Source organism: Mastigoproctus giganteus, chromosome 10 (genome assembly GCF_048544385.1).
Source record: "Mastigoproctus giganteus isolate SK-2022 chromosome 10, ASM4854438v1, whole genome shotgun sequence".
In the NCBI taxonomy this organism is placed as follows: Eukaryota; Metazoa; Arthropoda; class Arachnida; order Uropygi; family Thelyphonidae; genus Mastigoproctus; species Mastigoproctus giganteus.
In genome coordinates this window covers 141828129-141845544 of record NC_143584.1, presented here as the reverse complement: position 1 = coordinate 141845544, position 17416 = coordinate 141828129, and the positions used below count along the sequence as shown (strand labels likewise).

The 17416-nt window shown below is 35.3% G+C and overlaps 1 protein-coding gene across 1 annotated transcript in view; it reads right to left on the bottom strand.

Annotated features, from left to right (window-relative positions):
- The window catches only part of LOC150079326 (uncharacterized), a 124105-nt gene that overhangs the window by 22184 nt on the left and 84505 nt on the right, over nucleotides 1-17416 (bottom strand). The window contains exons 5-6 of the mRNA XM_090382621.1: nucleotides 14180-14271; nucleotides 13973-14083 (exon numbers count right to left, since the gene is read on the bottom strand). Coding sequence (XP_090238747.1) covers nucleotides 13973-14083; nucleotides 14180-14271 — 203 coding nt within the window. The remainder of the gene's footprint in view (nucleotides 1-13972; nucleotides 14084-14179; nucleotides 14272-17416) is intronic.

Here is a 17416-nt window from a genome sequence, read left to right as displayed (position 1 = left end):
GGAATCAAAAGGTAAAGTGAATAATTACGGATGTAAGCTTAAATTCTGTTCCAGAAAAAATAATGCAGTCAGTGGTTAAAGAAATAATGCAAGATCATCTTGACAGAATGGAGTTATACAACAAATCTTAGCATGGATTTGTTAAGAGGAAAAGCATAGTAACAAAGGAACTGGATGCAAATAATAATGTTGACATGTCCCTCAGAGTTCAATCCTGGGTCCCTTACTGTTTCTAATATTTATTAATGATGTTGATGAAGGCATATCAAGCTTAATGTCTACATTTGCAAATGATACAAAAGATGGCAGAGTAGGTTAATGACAGCAATCAGGGTACGCTACTGCAAAATGACAAAAATATTAGACAGATAGACTGAGAAGTGGAAATTCAGGTTTAACATTGATAAATGCAAGGTACTGCAAACAGGTAGCAGGAATCAGAATAATATACCAATTGGGTGATACATAATTCAAGGTGGTGGATAATGAAGAAGAAGAACTAGGAGTAATTAACATGAAGTTCTCTGATCAGTACAGGCTGCTAGGACAGTTCATGGGATTCTGGCAGTATGGACAAAGAGGTGATTATTAGGGCCCATTGTTTTCCCTGCAGCAAAAACGGAAAATTCTGCAGCGCGGCGCAAAATACCTGTGGTATGGCCTTTTTCAATTATAATTTATAAACAATGAAAGACCTTAATAAGAACTTTTAAAATGCTAGTGAATAATCAAGTTATAAATTAGGTAATGAATAATGAGGCAAAAAAAGTGTGATCATTTTATTTATTAACAAATAATTGTAATAAAACTGCTAATTAAATCCTTTTAACTGTTAAAAAATACTGCACAGTACGCTTGAAGATTGTTTTCAGACAAGTTGCAATGTAAAGGAGACAACACAGATCCATACTTCGAAAATGAGTGTTCTTCATCAACTGATGATACAGAAATTCCAGATATGTTTTTGCCAACATAGTTAACTGTGGGAGTTGTTTTTCCAGAGAGGAATTTTCTTGTATTTCTTCTTGCTCAACAATATCTGACATATGCCACTATTCAGAGGCAGATGCTAATACTGGCAATAAATTATATGCTCACTGAATGATTTTGAAAGTAAAGGTAATTGATGAGAATCAAATATGTGCATGGTTTTGAAAACTCACATAGCTAGTTGCTTTGTGCTTTCCACATATTCAGCAGCTGCTGAGTTCATAGCTCTTTCACAATTTTCTGTTGCAAAGGGAAAACCAGGACCCCTGAGCCATGAAAATTATCTGCAACATTGTTGTATGCATCAGATGCTAAGAAGCTGTGTGCCTCAAAAGCAGTAAGTGTACTCATTAAATATTCACCATGAACAGCCAAAAATTCAAGCTCCACAGTCAATATATCCATACTGTCAGAAGACAATAGTTGAGAGTGTTCTAAGTGCATAGTGTTAGCATTGTACTTATATTTTATTTTCAACAAAGCCGTTATATAGAGTAATATGTTTTGCATTATAAATTGCAGCTTTCAACCAGGTATTCCAGAATGCTATCACTGGAACTAGAGGAAGAGATGGCAAGTAATTCAAATAATGTGCTCGGCAACTTGGAGCTTTAGAAAAAATTGCTTTCATGCAAGCAACCAAATTATCGCACAACTCAAGGCAACTTCGAAATTTGTCACCAACCAAGGAAAGTATATAAGCCCAACAGGTTGCGTGAACTGCACTGGGAAGCATGCCTTTTAAAACCTCACTAAATGCTTTCTTCATATAGCCTGCATTGTCTAAAACCAATGCTACAATATTATTAGTGTCAACCCCATCATCATCATCATCAGCCATTTTCAATCCACTGCAGGATGAAGGCCTCTCCAGCAACTTTCCAGTTCCTTCTGTTTTGAGCACTGGCCATCCATTTACTACTCAAAAACTCACGAATTTCATCTATCCATCTCCGCCTTTGTCTTCCAGGTTTTCTTCTAGCTCCTCTTGGGTACCATTCTGTTATTTTCTTAGTCCATCTGTCATCATGTCTTCGAGCTATGTGTCCTGCCCAAGACCATTTCAGTTCTTTAGTTTTGATAAGAATGTCCTTTACTTGAGTTTGCTGCCTAATCCATGTGTTTCTCTTCTTATCTAACAGTCTGATTCCCAATATAATTCGTTCCATTCTTCGCTGTGTAGTTCTTAGCTTCTCTTCCATTCTTTTGGTGAGTGCCCAAGTTTCACTTCCATAAGTCATGGTGGGGAGTATACATTGATTCATTATTTTACGTTTCAGACAAACTGGGATATTGCTCTTCAGTATGTGACTATATTTCCTGAATGCTATCCATCCAAAATTTATTCTTCTCTTGACTTCCAGCCATTTATCATTATTACAGCTAATAACTTGTCCCAGATAAGTATATGACTCCACCTTTTCAATTACTGCTCCTTCAATCATTATTTCCCTTTCCGTGGCATACTTGTTCATCATTACTTTTGTTTTAGCCATATTCATCTTTAGTCCAAAATCCTTACTAACTGTGCATAACTGATTAAGATTTTCCTCTAATTCTTTGGGATCGTGGCTTATGACCACAATGTCATCTGCAAATCGTAAATGGTTTAGGTACTCTCCGTTCACATTGACTCCTTTCTGCGACCAGTCTAATCTTCTGAAAGCTTCCTCAAGGGCAGCAGTAAACAGCTTCGGAGATATTGTGTCTCCTTGTCGAACTCCTTTCTCGATTTTAAATTTCCTACTGTCTTTGTCTAGTCTAATAAAGGATGTAGCACTCTCATATATTTTCTTCAAAATCATAATATATGGAGTATCTATGCCTTGTCTTTCCAGTGCCCGAAACATTGCCTTATGCTGTATGGAGTCAAATGCCTTTTCATAATCCACAAATGCCAGGCATAATGGTGTTTTATATTCATTTGCTTTCTCCATTAGCTGTGATATTACGTGAAGGTGATCCATAGTTGAGAATCCTGTCCTAAAGCCAGCTTGCTCTTTTGGTTGATTCTCATCAAGTATTCTTTCTAATCTGTTAGTAATGACCCTTGTGAACAACTTGTAGATATGGGATAACAAGCTAATTGGTCTATAATTTCCAATTTCTGATTTATCTCCTTTCTTATGCAGCAAAACTATGATTGCATTATTCCACTGCTTAGGCATCACACCTTTTCTAATGCACTTTGTGAAGAGCCTTGCCAGTTTTTGTGTTATGTCTCTTCCTCCCAATTTTAACAACTCTACAGTAACTTCATCTTCCCCCGGGGCTTTCCGATTCTTCATTTTATTCAATGCATGTTCTACCTCATCAGGAAGAATATCAGGTATGTCGTATGTGTTGCTACTTTGCAATCCATCTTCCTCACTGCTGGTATCATTCCCTCGCTCCTTGTATAATTCTCTATAGTAGTCTTCTGCTATTTGAATTATGCCTTCTCTGCTGTTTATAAGTACACCATCGCTATTCTTCAGTTTCAGTATCATTTGTCTTTCTGTATTACTGCTCATGGCTGCTGATTTAAATCCTTTGTTTTCCCTTAATGCTTGTTCTACTTTTCTTGTGTTAAATCTTCTTATGTCCTCTCTGAGTCTCTTTCTAATGGCTTTGCATAACTCAGTATACTCAATTTTCTCCCTGTCAGTGTTTTTCTTGCTCTTCATTTGTCGTCTTTGGTTCATCATGACAAGTGTTTCTTGACTAATTTTTTCTTCTTTGGATTTCTGTTTCCCTATAGGTTTCTTGGGCTTTATCACTTTCAGAAAGTTGTAATATTCCTCGTCGATATCTTGGTCCTGAGCAGTCTGCAGAAGCTCAAACGTGTTCTTAAGTTCCAGTACATACTGCTTTTTCTCCTCCTCTGTTATTTCAAAGACCTTTGTATTATTTACTCGAGTCAGTTTTTTCCTTTCCTTTCCTACATCTATATCAAGTGTACATCTTACCATTCTGTGATCACTTCCAACATTTACCTTATTCAGGACGGTAACATCATTCACAATATATCTTCTGTTAGTGAGGATGAAGTCGATTTCATTAGTTGTTAATCCATTTGGACTCTTCCATGTCCACTTTCTGTTCACCCTTTTCTTGAAAAAAGTGTTCATTACTGACATTCCTTGAGATTCTGCAAATTCCACAAGTCTTTCACCTCTTTTATTTCTTTCACCAATTCCAAAATTTCCTATAGTTCCTCTTTCTGCGCTGTTTTGCCTTTTTCCAACCTTAGCATTGAAGTCGCCCATAATAATAGTGTAGTGGGTTTTCTGCTCATCTAGAAGGCTCTCAATTTCAGTGTACATTTCTTCAACCTCTTCATCATCATGGCTCGATGTTGGTGCATAAATCATTATAATCTTTAGCTTGTACCTCTTAGAAATCTTGAGTATTAGTCTTGACACCCTTGGTGATGTACTTTTGAATTCCAAAATGTTGTTTTTAAAATCTTTATGGACCAGAAACCCAACTCCACCTTCACTCCTTTCACTGTTTCCATTGGTGTACAGCAGATTTCCACTTGATAAACTTATAAGTGATTCATTTCTTCTTCTTGTTTCAGCCAAACCAATGATATTCCAATTCACATTTTCTAATTCCTTTTCCAGCTCTAATATCCTGTCTTCACCGATGAGTGATCGTACGTTATAACAGGCCAAGTTCAATTTCCGTGCATGGCAGCCTGGTCATACCCAGAGATTCTTAGCACCCTCTGCTTCCACTCTGATCCTCTCGCTGCCATAAGAGGGAGAGTGAAAGCTGCTGGGGACTGAGGGCCATTTGTATTGTTGTGCTCTCATTGCTGGAGGGTTTGGTCTTTTCCTCTTCACGCTGACCAGGCGTCTTGAAGAGAACCACTCTACACGTTCGTTGCCACCTAAGTGACGTAACAGGGCTTACCATCGAGAAGGTGTGCATGAGTGGATTTTAGGGAGGCAGGCCAACCGGACTTCTCCTAAATCTTCTGTAATAGAGAGATATTGGATCCATCAGTGTTTTAGGCTGAGTGTGTGATAACACACAGGATACCTGTTCCCCTCTAAGCCCCTTATGCTTAGAGAGGAACAGTGTCAACCCCAATGTCCTCATAACAAGCTGCGAAACTGCAGCATTATTGACTTGTTCAAGAAATTCAGTATTAACTAAAAGTGCTCTGGAATCATTTATATCATTCACATTATATCATTTACATCATGCATAGACCAACCACATCCAATGTTTCGTCAACTAAGATAGCAAATTTTTTTTATTCTGACTGCTGAAGTCCTTTTATTATTTGACTGCTGAAGTCCAAACACTTGCAGTACATTACATTCTCTGAATGTATTTACTTTAGGTATGTTTCCTCCTACTTTGATGCGTTTCTAAAAAAATTCTGGATTATCAACCTTTCCCAATGAAATGCTGACTGCTATAAATGCCTCAATCAAATCTATTACAAGTTTATTCTTTTCAGTAGCAGCAACCATTTTCTGTCATTGGCAACTTGCTATCATAGTCTGGCACTTCAGATCTTCTTTACCCAGATCCTTGGTGTTTTCTTACTGTTCAAATGGTCTACTATAGTTTGCTTACAGATATTACATAATGGCATGTTGCAAATTTGCACCAGAACATTCCATCATAAACATAAAACCTATCCGCTGACACACGATGACTGGACCAATGTGCATAGACGTCTTACTAAGCGTGTTCATTTTTTCTTTAATGGGTGACTCAGTTGAATGGATTAAATTTATTTACAGTTTTTAAACTTCAAGTTTAAAAAAATTATGCAATCAAATATACCTTGTGTAGTCTACTAAAAAACTGTCATTTCCTCATCTGCATTTGACGTTGTTCAGAATGTATGAGGCTTGTGACATCCAACACTTTGTGAGTCAGTTCATCAATCAGATTTAAAGTAAACTTGGTGTTTAGCCATCGTAAGAGTGAAATAAAGTCTGACCCGACATCATAAGTTATCTAGTAACTATTTTTAATTATTTTAAAATAAATAAGAAAAATATTAATAATAAAGCATTATTTTGGCTAAAGATTACTTTTAACAACTGTGAATTTTCTTCTGAAAGTTATAAATTTGGATATTTTCCTCAGTGAAATAAAAATTCTACACAAAACACAAATTCCAAGGCATGGTGTGAAATTCTGCATGCCACAGAAAATCATGAGCCCTATTGATTATTCCATCATATAAGGAAAGAGTTTGGTTGCATCTTTAGTACTGTATACAGGTCTGGAAGCCTCATTTTAGGAAGGATGGAGCTTTTGGAATAGATACAGAGAAGAGCAATGTTATTAATCATGGATACAGAAAATTTTAGATGTGTGAAAATTTGCTTTCAGCCAGGGAATAACTGATCGTTGGAACAAACTACTTTCTGGTATTGTGGAAGTAGGTAGTTTGAATAAATTTCATAGGTGTGCATGGGCTGGGAGGGCATGGTCTCCACTGAAATCTTGAAGGGTGCCTTCGTAGCCTTACATGTCAAATATTTTTGTTAAATCATAAAAAAAAAAAAAAATTGTTGAATTTTAAAACTAAAGAATTAAAATAAATAAATATTTAAATAATAAAATAGATAGTTTTTATTTTATTCATGTTTTTTATGTGTAAAACATATTCCGGTATTTGAATTTCTGCACTCATTTCGTTTGAGACAGCTGTCAGCTATGCTGCGCGACAGTAGCATCCAGAACATATGTAATATATCGGTACTATTCGCAGTGCCTCCCCTTGCTAAACGGGAGTAAACAACGCTTTTCATATATATTCCTACTTTACACTTAATCTCCTATTTTTTTTTTTGGTGATTCACGGAATTCACAGAAGGTCTTCTTGGTGATCGTGAAACGTAAAGGTTCACAAATGAGTTTATAGTAATGAATTAACTGCTGCAGTCACTGTAGAAGAAGTAACTGACGAATTCGTCATTTGTTCCTTTTGAACGTAGAATATTATTATAATAAATAAATAAATAGACCCAAAAACACTGTAAACCTAAAAAGATTATTTATTAGTTATTTATTAGTTATTATAATGTATTTTAATGTATCTGTTTTTTAAATAAATTATTATATAAATTTATTTTTTAAATAAATAAAAGTTTTAATATATATACAAAATTGTATTTATAAAAATATATTTATTTAAAAATAAAAATATTTATTTTTTATGGAGGACCCAAAATGTGGTTGTCCCCCCCTTCTCGTTTTAGGCTGCACATACCTATGATAAATTTAATAAAGGGTTAAACAAATTTTTAGACGTGATTTCATACCCAACTCATGCTATTGGTTATCACATAAATGAGTTTTTTTTATTTGGTTGATGTTGTACAAGCTTGCTTACTTCCTTGAATCATTTGCCACTACTAATACTAATAAATAATTTCACCTGGTACATAATATACTTTTGAACTATGATACCATTACATCAGATGTGTCTAAAAAATCACACCCCAAAAATTTTTTTTACACATTCATGAGAGGCCACAAGCTAGATACAGTCTCGTATAGCACGATAGTTGTGTTCCTAGAAACCCTCGTGCAATGCAAAATCGTGCAATATAAACAACAGGCCCTATGGGAAAAATAGGATTAGGGCCGACCACACAAGATTAAACACACATTTGTAACCAAAACATTACCAAACACAATAAATAATCGTAATAAAATATGTAAGTATTTTATTACGACTATTATGTAATAAAATATTACTAATGCTTTTGCTTCTATCGTAAGCAAACTTGGTTTTTTTGTTTGATTTTCTATCCAAACAGATGACAGCAGTTCCATCTCTTCCAATCCTTTGCATCTTAATCTAATGGATTTTAATTACACTTTGAGTTGTTCCTGCTATGAAAGTTGTTTTTATTTTCTCTGCATTCTTTCTAATTCTCGGCATTGCCTCATTTAGGTCTGTAGCACGTGCAATATCACATGGTCTTTCATTTAGCTCAAAGAGTTTCACAATTTCATATTTTTTTCTCTATTGACAGAGGCAGACTGGCCATAAGCCTCCCCAGGGAAACCCCGAGGCCGGTGTGATTTTGGCCATAGTATGAGGCCACTATAAATTTTCCCAGGTAAGAATTTTTGACCCAGTCCGCCTTGGTTTATTGATATTGCTTTTCTTTTTCTCTCTGAATCTGCAGTGTCTTCAGCAGGACACCTTCTTTTCACACCTTTTAAGTATTTTACTCATTTTTAGGGAATAAAGCACAATTACAAAACGAGGAGGCACGCTTGATACACATAAACAAAGCTGCGCGCGTGTAGCAACTGAATAAACAACACCGTAAAGGCAGAGATACACTATTAACACCTCACATTTTACTAAAGCACATTTCTAGGGGTTACTACCATAAAACAATAAAAACAATTTCCAGTTGCATTTCTGCTAGTGGAATATGTTATAAACTGGTAGTAAACTGGATCTAATTGCATTTGCGATTATACCAATAGCTGGAATTGTGTTGGTTTTTACGTTATTATGGTGAAATGTGTTTCCCCTTCACTGATATAAAAAACATAAATACATTTTCAGAATCTTCTCTTCATTCCTATCGTGTTGCATTCAGTTGGGGTGATTTTGTGTTCGACAGCCATTTCTTGTAAACATAAAGGCGAATCGTGCATAAGCGAATTCGGTTCGTGTTATATAAGATGTCGTTCCCCTATTTATAAATCGTGTATGATTGAATTCGTGTAGTGTAAACATGTGTTATACAAGGACTGACTGTATAAATATTTTATCCAAAAAAAAAAAAAAAAAGGATTGGGACATTGGGCATTCCAGATAAAAGCATTTTAGTAATTTTATCAATATGGTGGTGCCACAAAAATTATTATAAACCAAAATTATTAATAATCAATAAATGAAATGTGTTAAAAGATTAATCCATTGGAAGTTGAACTTTTTCACAGAAAAATTGTTCTTTCTAATACAATGCTGTAGAGTATTCAAGCATTTCATAATTAGTAAATAAACAGTTATGTCAACATTCAGTGGCACATCTATTGGGGAAAAAAATTTAATTGAGTAAAAATGTAAGTTTTTTAGTTATGTTTATGATAAAATTTACTTTGTCTACGAACAATAATTTTTTTCACACAAAGCATGTTTATTGTTAGCTAGCTGCACAGCACAAGCGAAACTGCAATGAGCAGAAGTGAAACGGTATTAGCACAGGTGCTGCTTCCAGGGCAATTTTTAAGGATTTGTGACTGCGGGGGACAAAGTCAAATCAGGGCCAAATTATTGGGTATCATTATTATTGAGTATAGTATTACTATTCCACCTATAATATTTCTGAGTATTACTGGGGGTGTGGGGGGAACATGCAGTTGGGCCTGTGGGGACTTTTGTCCCCACAGTTTATATGTCAAAAAAGTCCCTGGTGTGATATTGTATTAAAATGCAATCGCTATAAAATTGGAATTTTCCAATTTGCTAATGGCATTAAATAAAATTATCATACAATTGTCAAAAAGCAATGAAAAGTTGGAAGCTGTCTGAATTAAAAATAATATTGAAAATTTTAATTTTGTGTAATATTCCTGAGTAATACTGGGGGACCATGCGGTTGAGCCTGTGGGGAAGTTGGAAGCTGTCTGAATTAAAAATAATATTGAAAATTTTAATTTTGTGTAATATTCCTGAGTAATACTGGGGGACCATGCGATTGAGCCTGTGGGGACTTTTGCCCCCCCCCCCCCCAGTATTTTTTGACATATAATGTCACAAAAGTCCCTGGTGCGATATTGTATTAAAATGAGATATTGTATTAAATAAATTAAATCCAATTCGTTGTTTGGTCAGCTTGCATTTATAATCGCTGCAAAATTTAATGGCATTAGCAAATTTCCCAATTTGCTAATGGCATTAAATAAATTATCATACAATCGTCAAAAAGCAATGAAAAGTCAGAAGCTATCTGAATTAAAAATAATATTTAAAATTTTGATTTTGTGTTAACCACCATACTGACAGAAAAATCTTGTTGAGTATTAATTCAACATCAACGATTTTGCAAAGAACGAATATGGATATTGGTCAAGCTGCATTGGACATAGAAACATCGTATAATCACGTGAAAAAATTAAATGAATATGAAAATATCGTCAGGGAAGCATCATCTATTATGCAGAAATGTGGTGTATAAAGCCTTGAATAGTTTGAGCATGCTCAATGCTGATGGGATTCTTCCTCTTGATTAGAATAATCACCTGAGAGCGCATAAATTCAAATTGAGGAAAGACAGTTGCAGGAAGTTGCAGGATAGATGTGTGGAAGTTTGCCTTTAGCCAGCGGTTGGTTGATTGCTGGAACAAACTTCCAACTGTCGTTGTAGAAGTTGATAGCTTAAATAGATTCAAGACAGAACTAGACAAACATTTGGAGTGAGTGGATGGGTGAAATGAGAAGAGGTTTTTTTTTTTTTTTTTTTGGCTGATGCTATATATAAGCTTGCTTTCTTGCACCATGTGCCTTTACTAATGCTAATGCTGGTACCGTGTCAATTTGCAAATGAAAGGAGGCGATTTGTTAAGAAACATTTTGATGAACTGGCAGAGGACTACTGATTTGAAAATGTAGAACTTCTCTTTAAAGCTAACATTTTTTATCACGTAATTGACTTAGTGACCGCCCAACTGCACAAAGTGTTTCAAGGACTAAATACATTTTCTGACTTGTTTGCACTTCTTACTCCAACTCAATTAATCCAAATGGATGAAAATTCCATTATAAAAAATGCAGAGAACATGCAAAAGAAATTTAAGTGACTTTTCAGAATCATTTTCAATGCAATTGACTTTATGACTTTGCATAAAGTCATGCTTTGAATTTAGTGACTTTATGACTTTGCGTAAAGTCACCAAAAAATGAAATTGCAAAAATTAGAACTATTCGCGAATTTGTAGAACTAGTCATAGTAAAATACTACAATATGACTGCTAGTTTTTCAGAAGTGTACTCCTTATTGATATTATTTTTGACAATTTCGGTTACTGTATCAACCATGGAACAACAACGTCTATCAGCACTAGCACTCCTTAGCATAGCAGCATAACAAGCTGAAAGAATGGATGTTTCCAAATTAATTAATGATTTTGCCAATGCCAAATCTAGACAAAATTTAGGCAAGCCAATATACTACTTCATTTAATTTTCAGAATTTATTTTTCATTTTTATATTTACAGAATTTAATATTATTTTTGGTTTTATATTGTATTGATAAAAATTTTAAATACATTTTTACCAAAACAAATATTTTCAGGTGACCCACATTAAACTTTGCATTGGGGCCCACTTTTTCTAGTCACACCACTGCCAACATTGTTAAATACATCCATAATTAATATAGTAAATTGATAAAAAAAAATTCCTATATTTAGTTAAAAAGAATTATGTCTAAGAATGATAGAGAAGCTGAAGTTGGGGAAACATTTTTGAGAGGAGTGTCTTCTTCTATAATAACTTCTAGAGGTTCAGGTGTGGTTGAAGCCAAAGCTACATCTGTTACCAATTTCAACCTTGGCCTCCTCCAGGCAAAAAAAAAAAGCTATCCAATCTTGTCTGTGTTGTAGCCTTTCTCCTACTCATTAACAAGTTTTCTTGAAGAAATGCAACAGTGTATTCATAACAGAAGTTCATAAGCTCTATATAATCTATGGAGGGATGTTGTCTTGCAGCCAATTTCATCTGATCGCAATAATACAATTTTTCCTTGACATCTATAGTCATTATACGATCATTCTGCCTTCTTTCCTTTGTCCCATTTGACCACAGACTCCAAATGTTGCAGGTCTTCAGTGGCAAGCTCCCTTTCATGAAACTGGACCAGGTTTTCAATATCTTCCTCATCCACTTCAAGTTCTATAGATTGACCAAGAGACAATTTCTTGTACATTATTAGCCTGATTTTTTAAGCTTTCAACATCTTGCTGGTTGGCTGGCTACAGAAGTTTCTAAGCAGTTTCTAACCCTCTATGGCTCAAGGTGCATCCAAGCATCAAATTGAGCCTTCTTGGCATGCTAAAACAATGCTTCTTATAGCCTCCAGGATTCTGAACTTCATCTTCCAAAATTCCTTCAGTGTCATGCCATTGCCACTTGATGTTGCTTTGTGGCATTTCCTAAACAACTTCTTCATGTGGAGCCTCTTGAAGTTGGGTATCATTTGTTAATCTATAGGCTGGATCAAAGAAGTGGTGTTGGTTGGCAGGAACATCACCTTGATGAAATCAAATTTGCTCTTGAAAGAAGCAGCAAGTTCAGGGTTATGGCAAGGTACATTGTTCAAAAGCAGGAGCTTGTTAGCAATGAGAAATTTCTTTACAGTAGAACCAAAAATTTCAGTTGCTCATTCAGTAAACAGCTGCTTGGTCATTTATGTCCTGCAGTTGGACATCCAGTACACCCCATCCCCAGGTCATCTCTCAACCTTTTGTTGCTTGAATATCCTGGGACCTACAGAGCAATACACAATCATGGCTTAATTTAAAGTCACCAAAATCATTAACACCAAGCAACAAGGTTAACCCATTCTTCATAGGCTTATACACTGGCAAAGCAGCTTCATCCTTAAGTTGTGTGGATTCTCTTCAGCATCATCTTCCAAAATAGGCCAGTTGCATCTACATTGAACATTTGATGAAAAAGATAGCTTTCCTTTCCATCACTTACAAAACTCAGCCTTCAATTTCCCTGCTGTTCTCTTTAACTGCCCTTGCAGCTTCACCATACCTAGCTACACTTTTAAATTCAGATCTCTTTTTAAAATTCTCAAACCATCCTTACTAACTGTAAAGTCTTCAAAGTGGAATCAGATGATTGAGGAATGTTAAATGTTATGTCATCATAAATGGCATTAACCCTGTTAAAAATAAACTGAATATTTACATATTTGCCTTTCATTTTTTCACAACTCCATAGCATCAATAGTTTTTTCCATTTGAAAACTTTGGTAGAAACATCCTTGACTTTTGCTATTTTAAATGCATCCTTATGTTTAATGATTATTGAAATTTTGGCCTACACGAGACCATATGCACTTACTGATGCACTTACTTTAGTGCCATTTTCATGTTTTGAAATAATTTCTTGCTTCATTTGCACAAAAATTGATTTCCTGATTTTATTTTCATTTACACTCACTTATTGGGTCATGACTATTGATTCATTTAGTAAAAACAAAACAGCTTTACAAAAATCACAGATGTTTTCACTGGAAAAAAAAAAAAAAAAAAAAGTAATATACAAAGAGAGAGAGATGGACTCCAACTACTAATAAATATGACCATGTGACTTTAGTGCTGTGACTGGCTGAAAAGAAATGTACAGACTTGAGAGTGCTTTGAATGGTCAAACACAACAACTGCATGACTTATGAGAACATAACACTCAAATGTTATTGTACCTATATTGTCAATTGAGACTTTCATCGCTAGTCAAATGCATAGAATCTTATGAGAGGTACAATGTAAATAAAAATATTGTTACTCAGAGAAATCATTAATTGTAGGAGCATTGTAACAATATTTTAATAATTTTAAAAATAAAAACATTTGGATAAGTATTATATGTATGCTTAATACCTTAAGAAACATATTTAAAGCTGCCATCTTTGTAAATTTTACTCAAGTTAAGTAACTCAAAAAAAAAATAATAATAATAATAATAATTTTAAGACTGATAGTAAAGAAAAAGTGTCTTGCTTTAGCAAAAGTAGTCTAAATAATCTGACTTGGAAGTAGACTACCTAAAAATATAATAAACTTCACACAGTTTTTGTAATTTTTTTATGAATAAGATACAAATAGCTGTTTTTAATTTAAAATTTTTTTTGTAATTGAGAGGCTTTTCACAGTTGGACTACATTATTAATTTCTAATTAAATTATGACATATTTAACAACAGCAAAAACTATGTTTTCATTCTGTAATTTTAATTAAATTGGAAAATTGAAAATATACCTCACTGCACCCTGAAGAAGAGCCCAAAGATGAGTAAGCTTGAACATGAATGCCATGGTCTCTGCAAAACTGCCTCAGTTCTGTCTGGCCAAGATATGGATGTACCTCTACCTATTGATTAATAAATTATATATATGTATTATACTTATAATAATTGTTACAATCAGATTAGAAAAACTGTAGCAGTGGCAATTACAATATACTGACCTGCAATATAGCTGGTATTATAGTGCAGTATCCAAGAAGTTCTTTTAAATGAAGTACAGTATAGTTAGAAACTCCTATAGCTTTCACTTTACCTGAAATATCAATATTTTATATTAGAATTAGTAAGTATATTAAAGTAACACCGCTTAATTTTCAGCACTCACTTCTTGATAAATCCACTTGGATGTGATGAGTTATAGAAGACACAGTTAATAAGAGTGAGAGACTTACTTGTACTAAATCATTATTGAAGTCGTGGTTCAATTTAAATTTAAAAAAATTAAACAAGAAATTAATTTAAACCCATTAAATATGTGCATAAGAAGGGAATGTACATTTCATGGCAGTTGCAAGTGTATATTTTTTGCTTTACCTAGAATATGGAAGAAGTCCACAAATAATTGTGACAACTGCTATTTTTGTATGGGGGAATATATCAAAGTTTGAAAACTCTGCAGATAAAAAAACTGTGGTGTATCTCAATATACCATCCTCTATTTTTCTGGTGCTACACAATGATGACCTGCCAATTTCAAATCTATCTTCTGGAGAAGAAATTTCAGAACTGAATGGTCAATCTGGTGAACAGGATAATTGGGATTATACTTCAGAAGCCTGTTAAAGAGCACCATATATCCTTAATCAGTAAGAACTGGATGACTTAGTGAGGGCCTTGGATCTGACCAAATCCAATACAGAGCTCCTGACATCTTGTTTAACAGCAGAAGCTACTATATCCAGTTGCAAACTTCCACATAAGAAGAAGTGTAATTTATGCAGGTTTTTACTGTTATAGAATCTCTATACTATTTTTGTGATTTGATTGGTCTTTATTATTTATTCGTCTTTATTTTGATTGGTCTTTATTGTGCAAGGCTCAAGGGGTAGAATTTTTTTCAGCCTGGACTGTACTTGTTAACAGGAGGGATTGCTTCTACAGGGATGGGATACACTTAAATAGAAAGGGTTCAAGAATATTTGCTGATACTATCGAGGCAGTGTTAGGTGGGTCGGAAAACTGCTAGCTTGGGAGGATACAAAGACAAATAGATTAACAGTAGCCACTGGCAGAGGTTAAAGAGATTCTTGCACTGCTTCTATTGGAATGAGCAGAAGCCTGAAAAACAAGATTCAGGATATTTCAGAGACTGCTGGGAGTCATTGCGGTACAAGTAAACACATGGGTTGTGTTAGGGTAGCTAAGAATAGAAATAGGTGCATGTATACTTGCGTGTACACCAATGCTAGGAGTTTAGTAAATAAATTTGATGAATTTGAGGTATTGCTCAAAACATCAAAGGCAGATATTGTTGGGATATCAGAGACTTGGTGTCACACAGATATAAGGAATGCAGAACTGGAATTTGGGGAGTGCAATGTCTACAGAAAAGATAGACTGGATAGGAAGGGAGGAGGGGTTATGCTATTAGTTAAGAAATACATAAAATCCAAGGAAGTGAAGCCAGTGGACATCGCTGGACAGTGCAGTGTCGAGTCAGTTTGGTGTGACATAAGCATTGGGAGATCAAAATTGAGAGTAGGAGTGTGCTATAGGCCTAATGACTCTGATGAGTATAATAAGAAACTGTACAGGGAAATAGAGTGGGCCAGTAAATCAGAGAGTCTTATAATGGGAGATTTTAATTTCCCAGATATTGACTGGAATTTGTGGGCTGGTCACTCACACACTAGCAAGGCTTTTGTGGATTTATTGGATGATTGTTTTCTACATCAGCATGTTCGGGAGGCAACTAGAGGGAGGAATACTCTTGATTTGATTATCAGTAGTGATTCTTCATGCATTAAGAATCTGCAGATAAATGAACCACTAGGTGGCAGTGATCACAGTGTGCTGAAGTGGGATTTACTCAAAGAGGTAACTACCATTAGGGGTAAAGGGAAGGGTTATTGCTTTCGTAAAGGCGACTACGATGGACTGAGACAGTATTTAAATTCTATACAGTGGGACCAACTGATGATGTCACCAACAGTAAATGCAAAATGGGAAGCATTCAAAGAACTTATCTTGGAAGCTACTAGACTTTACATACCAACCAAGAAATATTGTTCAAGGTTTAGGCCTAAATGGATGTCAGATGAACTGATGAGGCATATGGCAGAGAAGAAACATGCATGGGATACATACAAATTAACACATGACACAGAAGCCTGTGATAGATACAAGTTGATCTGTAACCAAGTTACAAAGGAGGTTAGGCAGGTGAAGGCAGATTACGAGAAATCTTTGGCAAGGGATGCAAAGAAAAACAGCAAAGAGTTCTTTACTTATGTAAACTCTAGAAGGAAGGGGATGAATCAGATTGGTCCACTTGATATCGATGGGTCAACTGTTGATGATCCTGCTCAGGTAGCTAACAAACTAAATGAATATTTTGCATCGACATTCACACATGAGGAGTTATTTAGCGAGGAGAAAGCCAGAGGTGTATTCAACTCTAGCAGTAAGCTAGAGAATCTTGTAATAACTGAGAGTAAAGTGGAGGAGAAATTGTTGAAGATAAACACAAGAAAGGCACCTAGGGTGGATGGGATCTATCCAGTTATATTAAAGGAGGCAGCAAAGGAAGTAAGCAAACCCTTAGCCATAATTATGAGAGCATCCTTGGACTCAGGGGAGGTACCCATAGACTGGAGATGTGCAAATGTGACCCCAATTCACAAAGGAGGATCAAAAGCTGACACAAGCAATTATAGACCTGTGAGTTTAACTTCTGTTCCAGGAAAATTAATGGAGGCACTAGTTAAAGAAGCACTGCAGGATCATTTAGACAAGACTTCAGTTATAGCTCGGACACAGCATGGTTTTGTTAAGGGGAAGTCTTGCCTGACCAATTTGATTGGATACTATGATGCAGTCACAAAGGAACTGGATGCAGGGAATAACTTTGATATTATATACTTGGATCTTAGAAAGGCTTTTGATACTGTTGCACATGGAAGACTGCTGCACAAATTGGAGCAGTGTAACATTGGAGGCAAATTGCTGCTGTGGGTAAAGGGGTGGCTGAGGGGGAGAAGACAGAGAGTGGTAATCAATGGACACTGCTCGTCGTGGACTAATGTTATTAGTGGAGTCCCTCAGGGCTAGGTGTTGGGTCCATTATTGTTTTCTGTATTCATAAATGATATTGATGATGGTATATCAAGCTTAATGTCGAAGTTTGCAGACGATACAAAGGTAGGCAGGGTTGTCAAGGACACTACTGACACTATGCT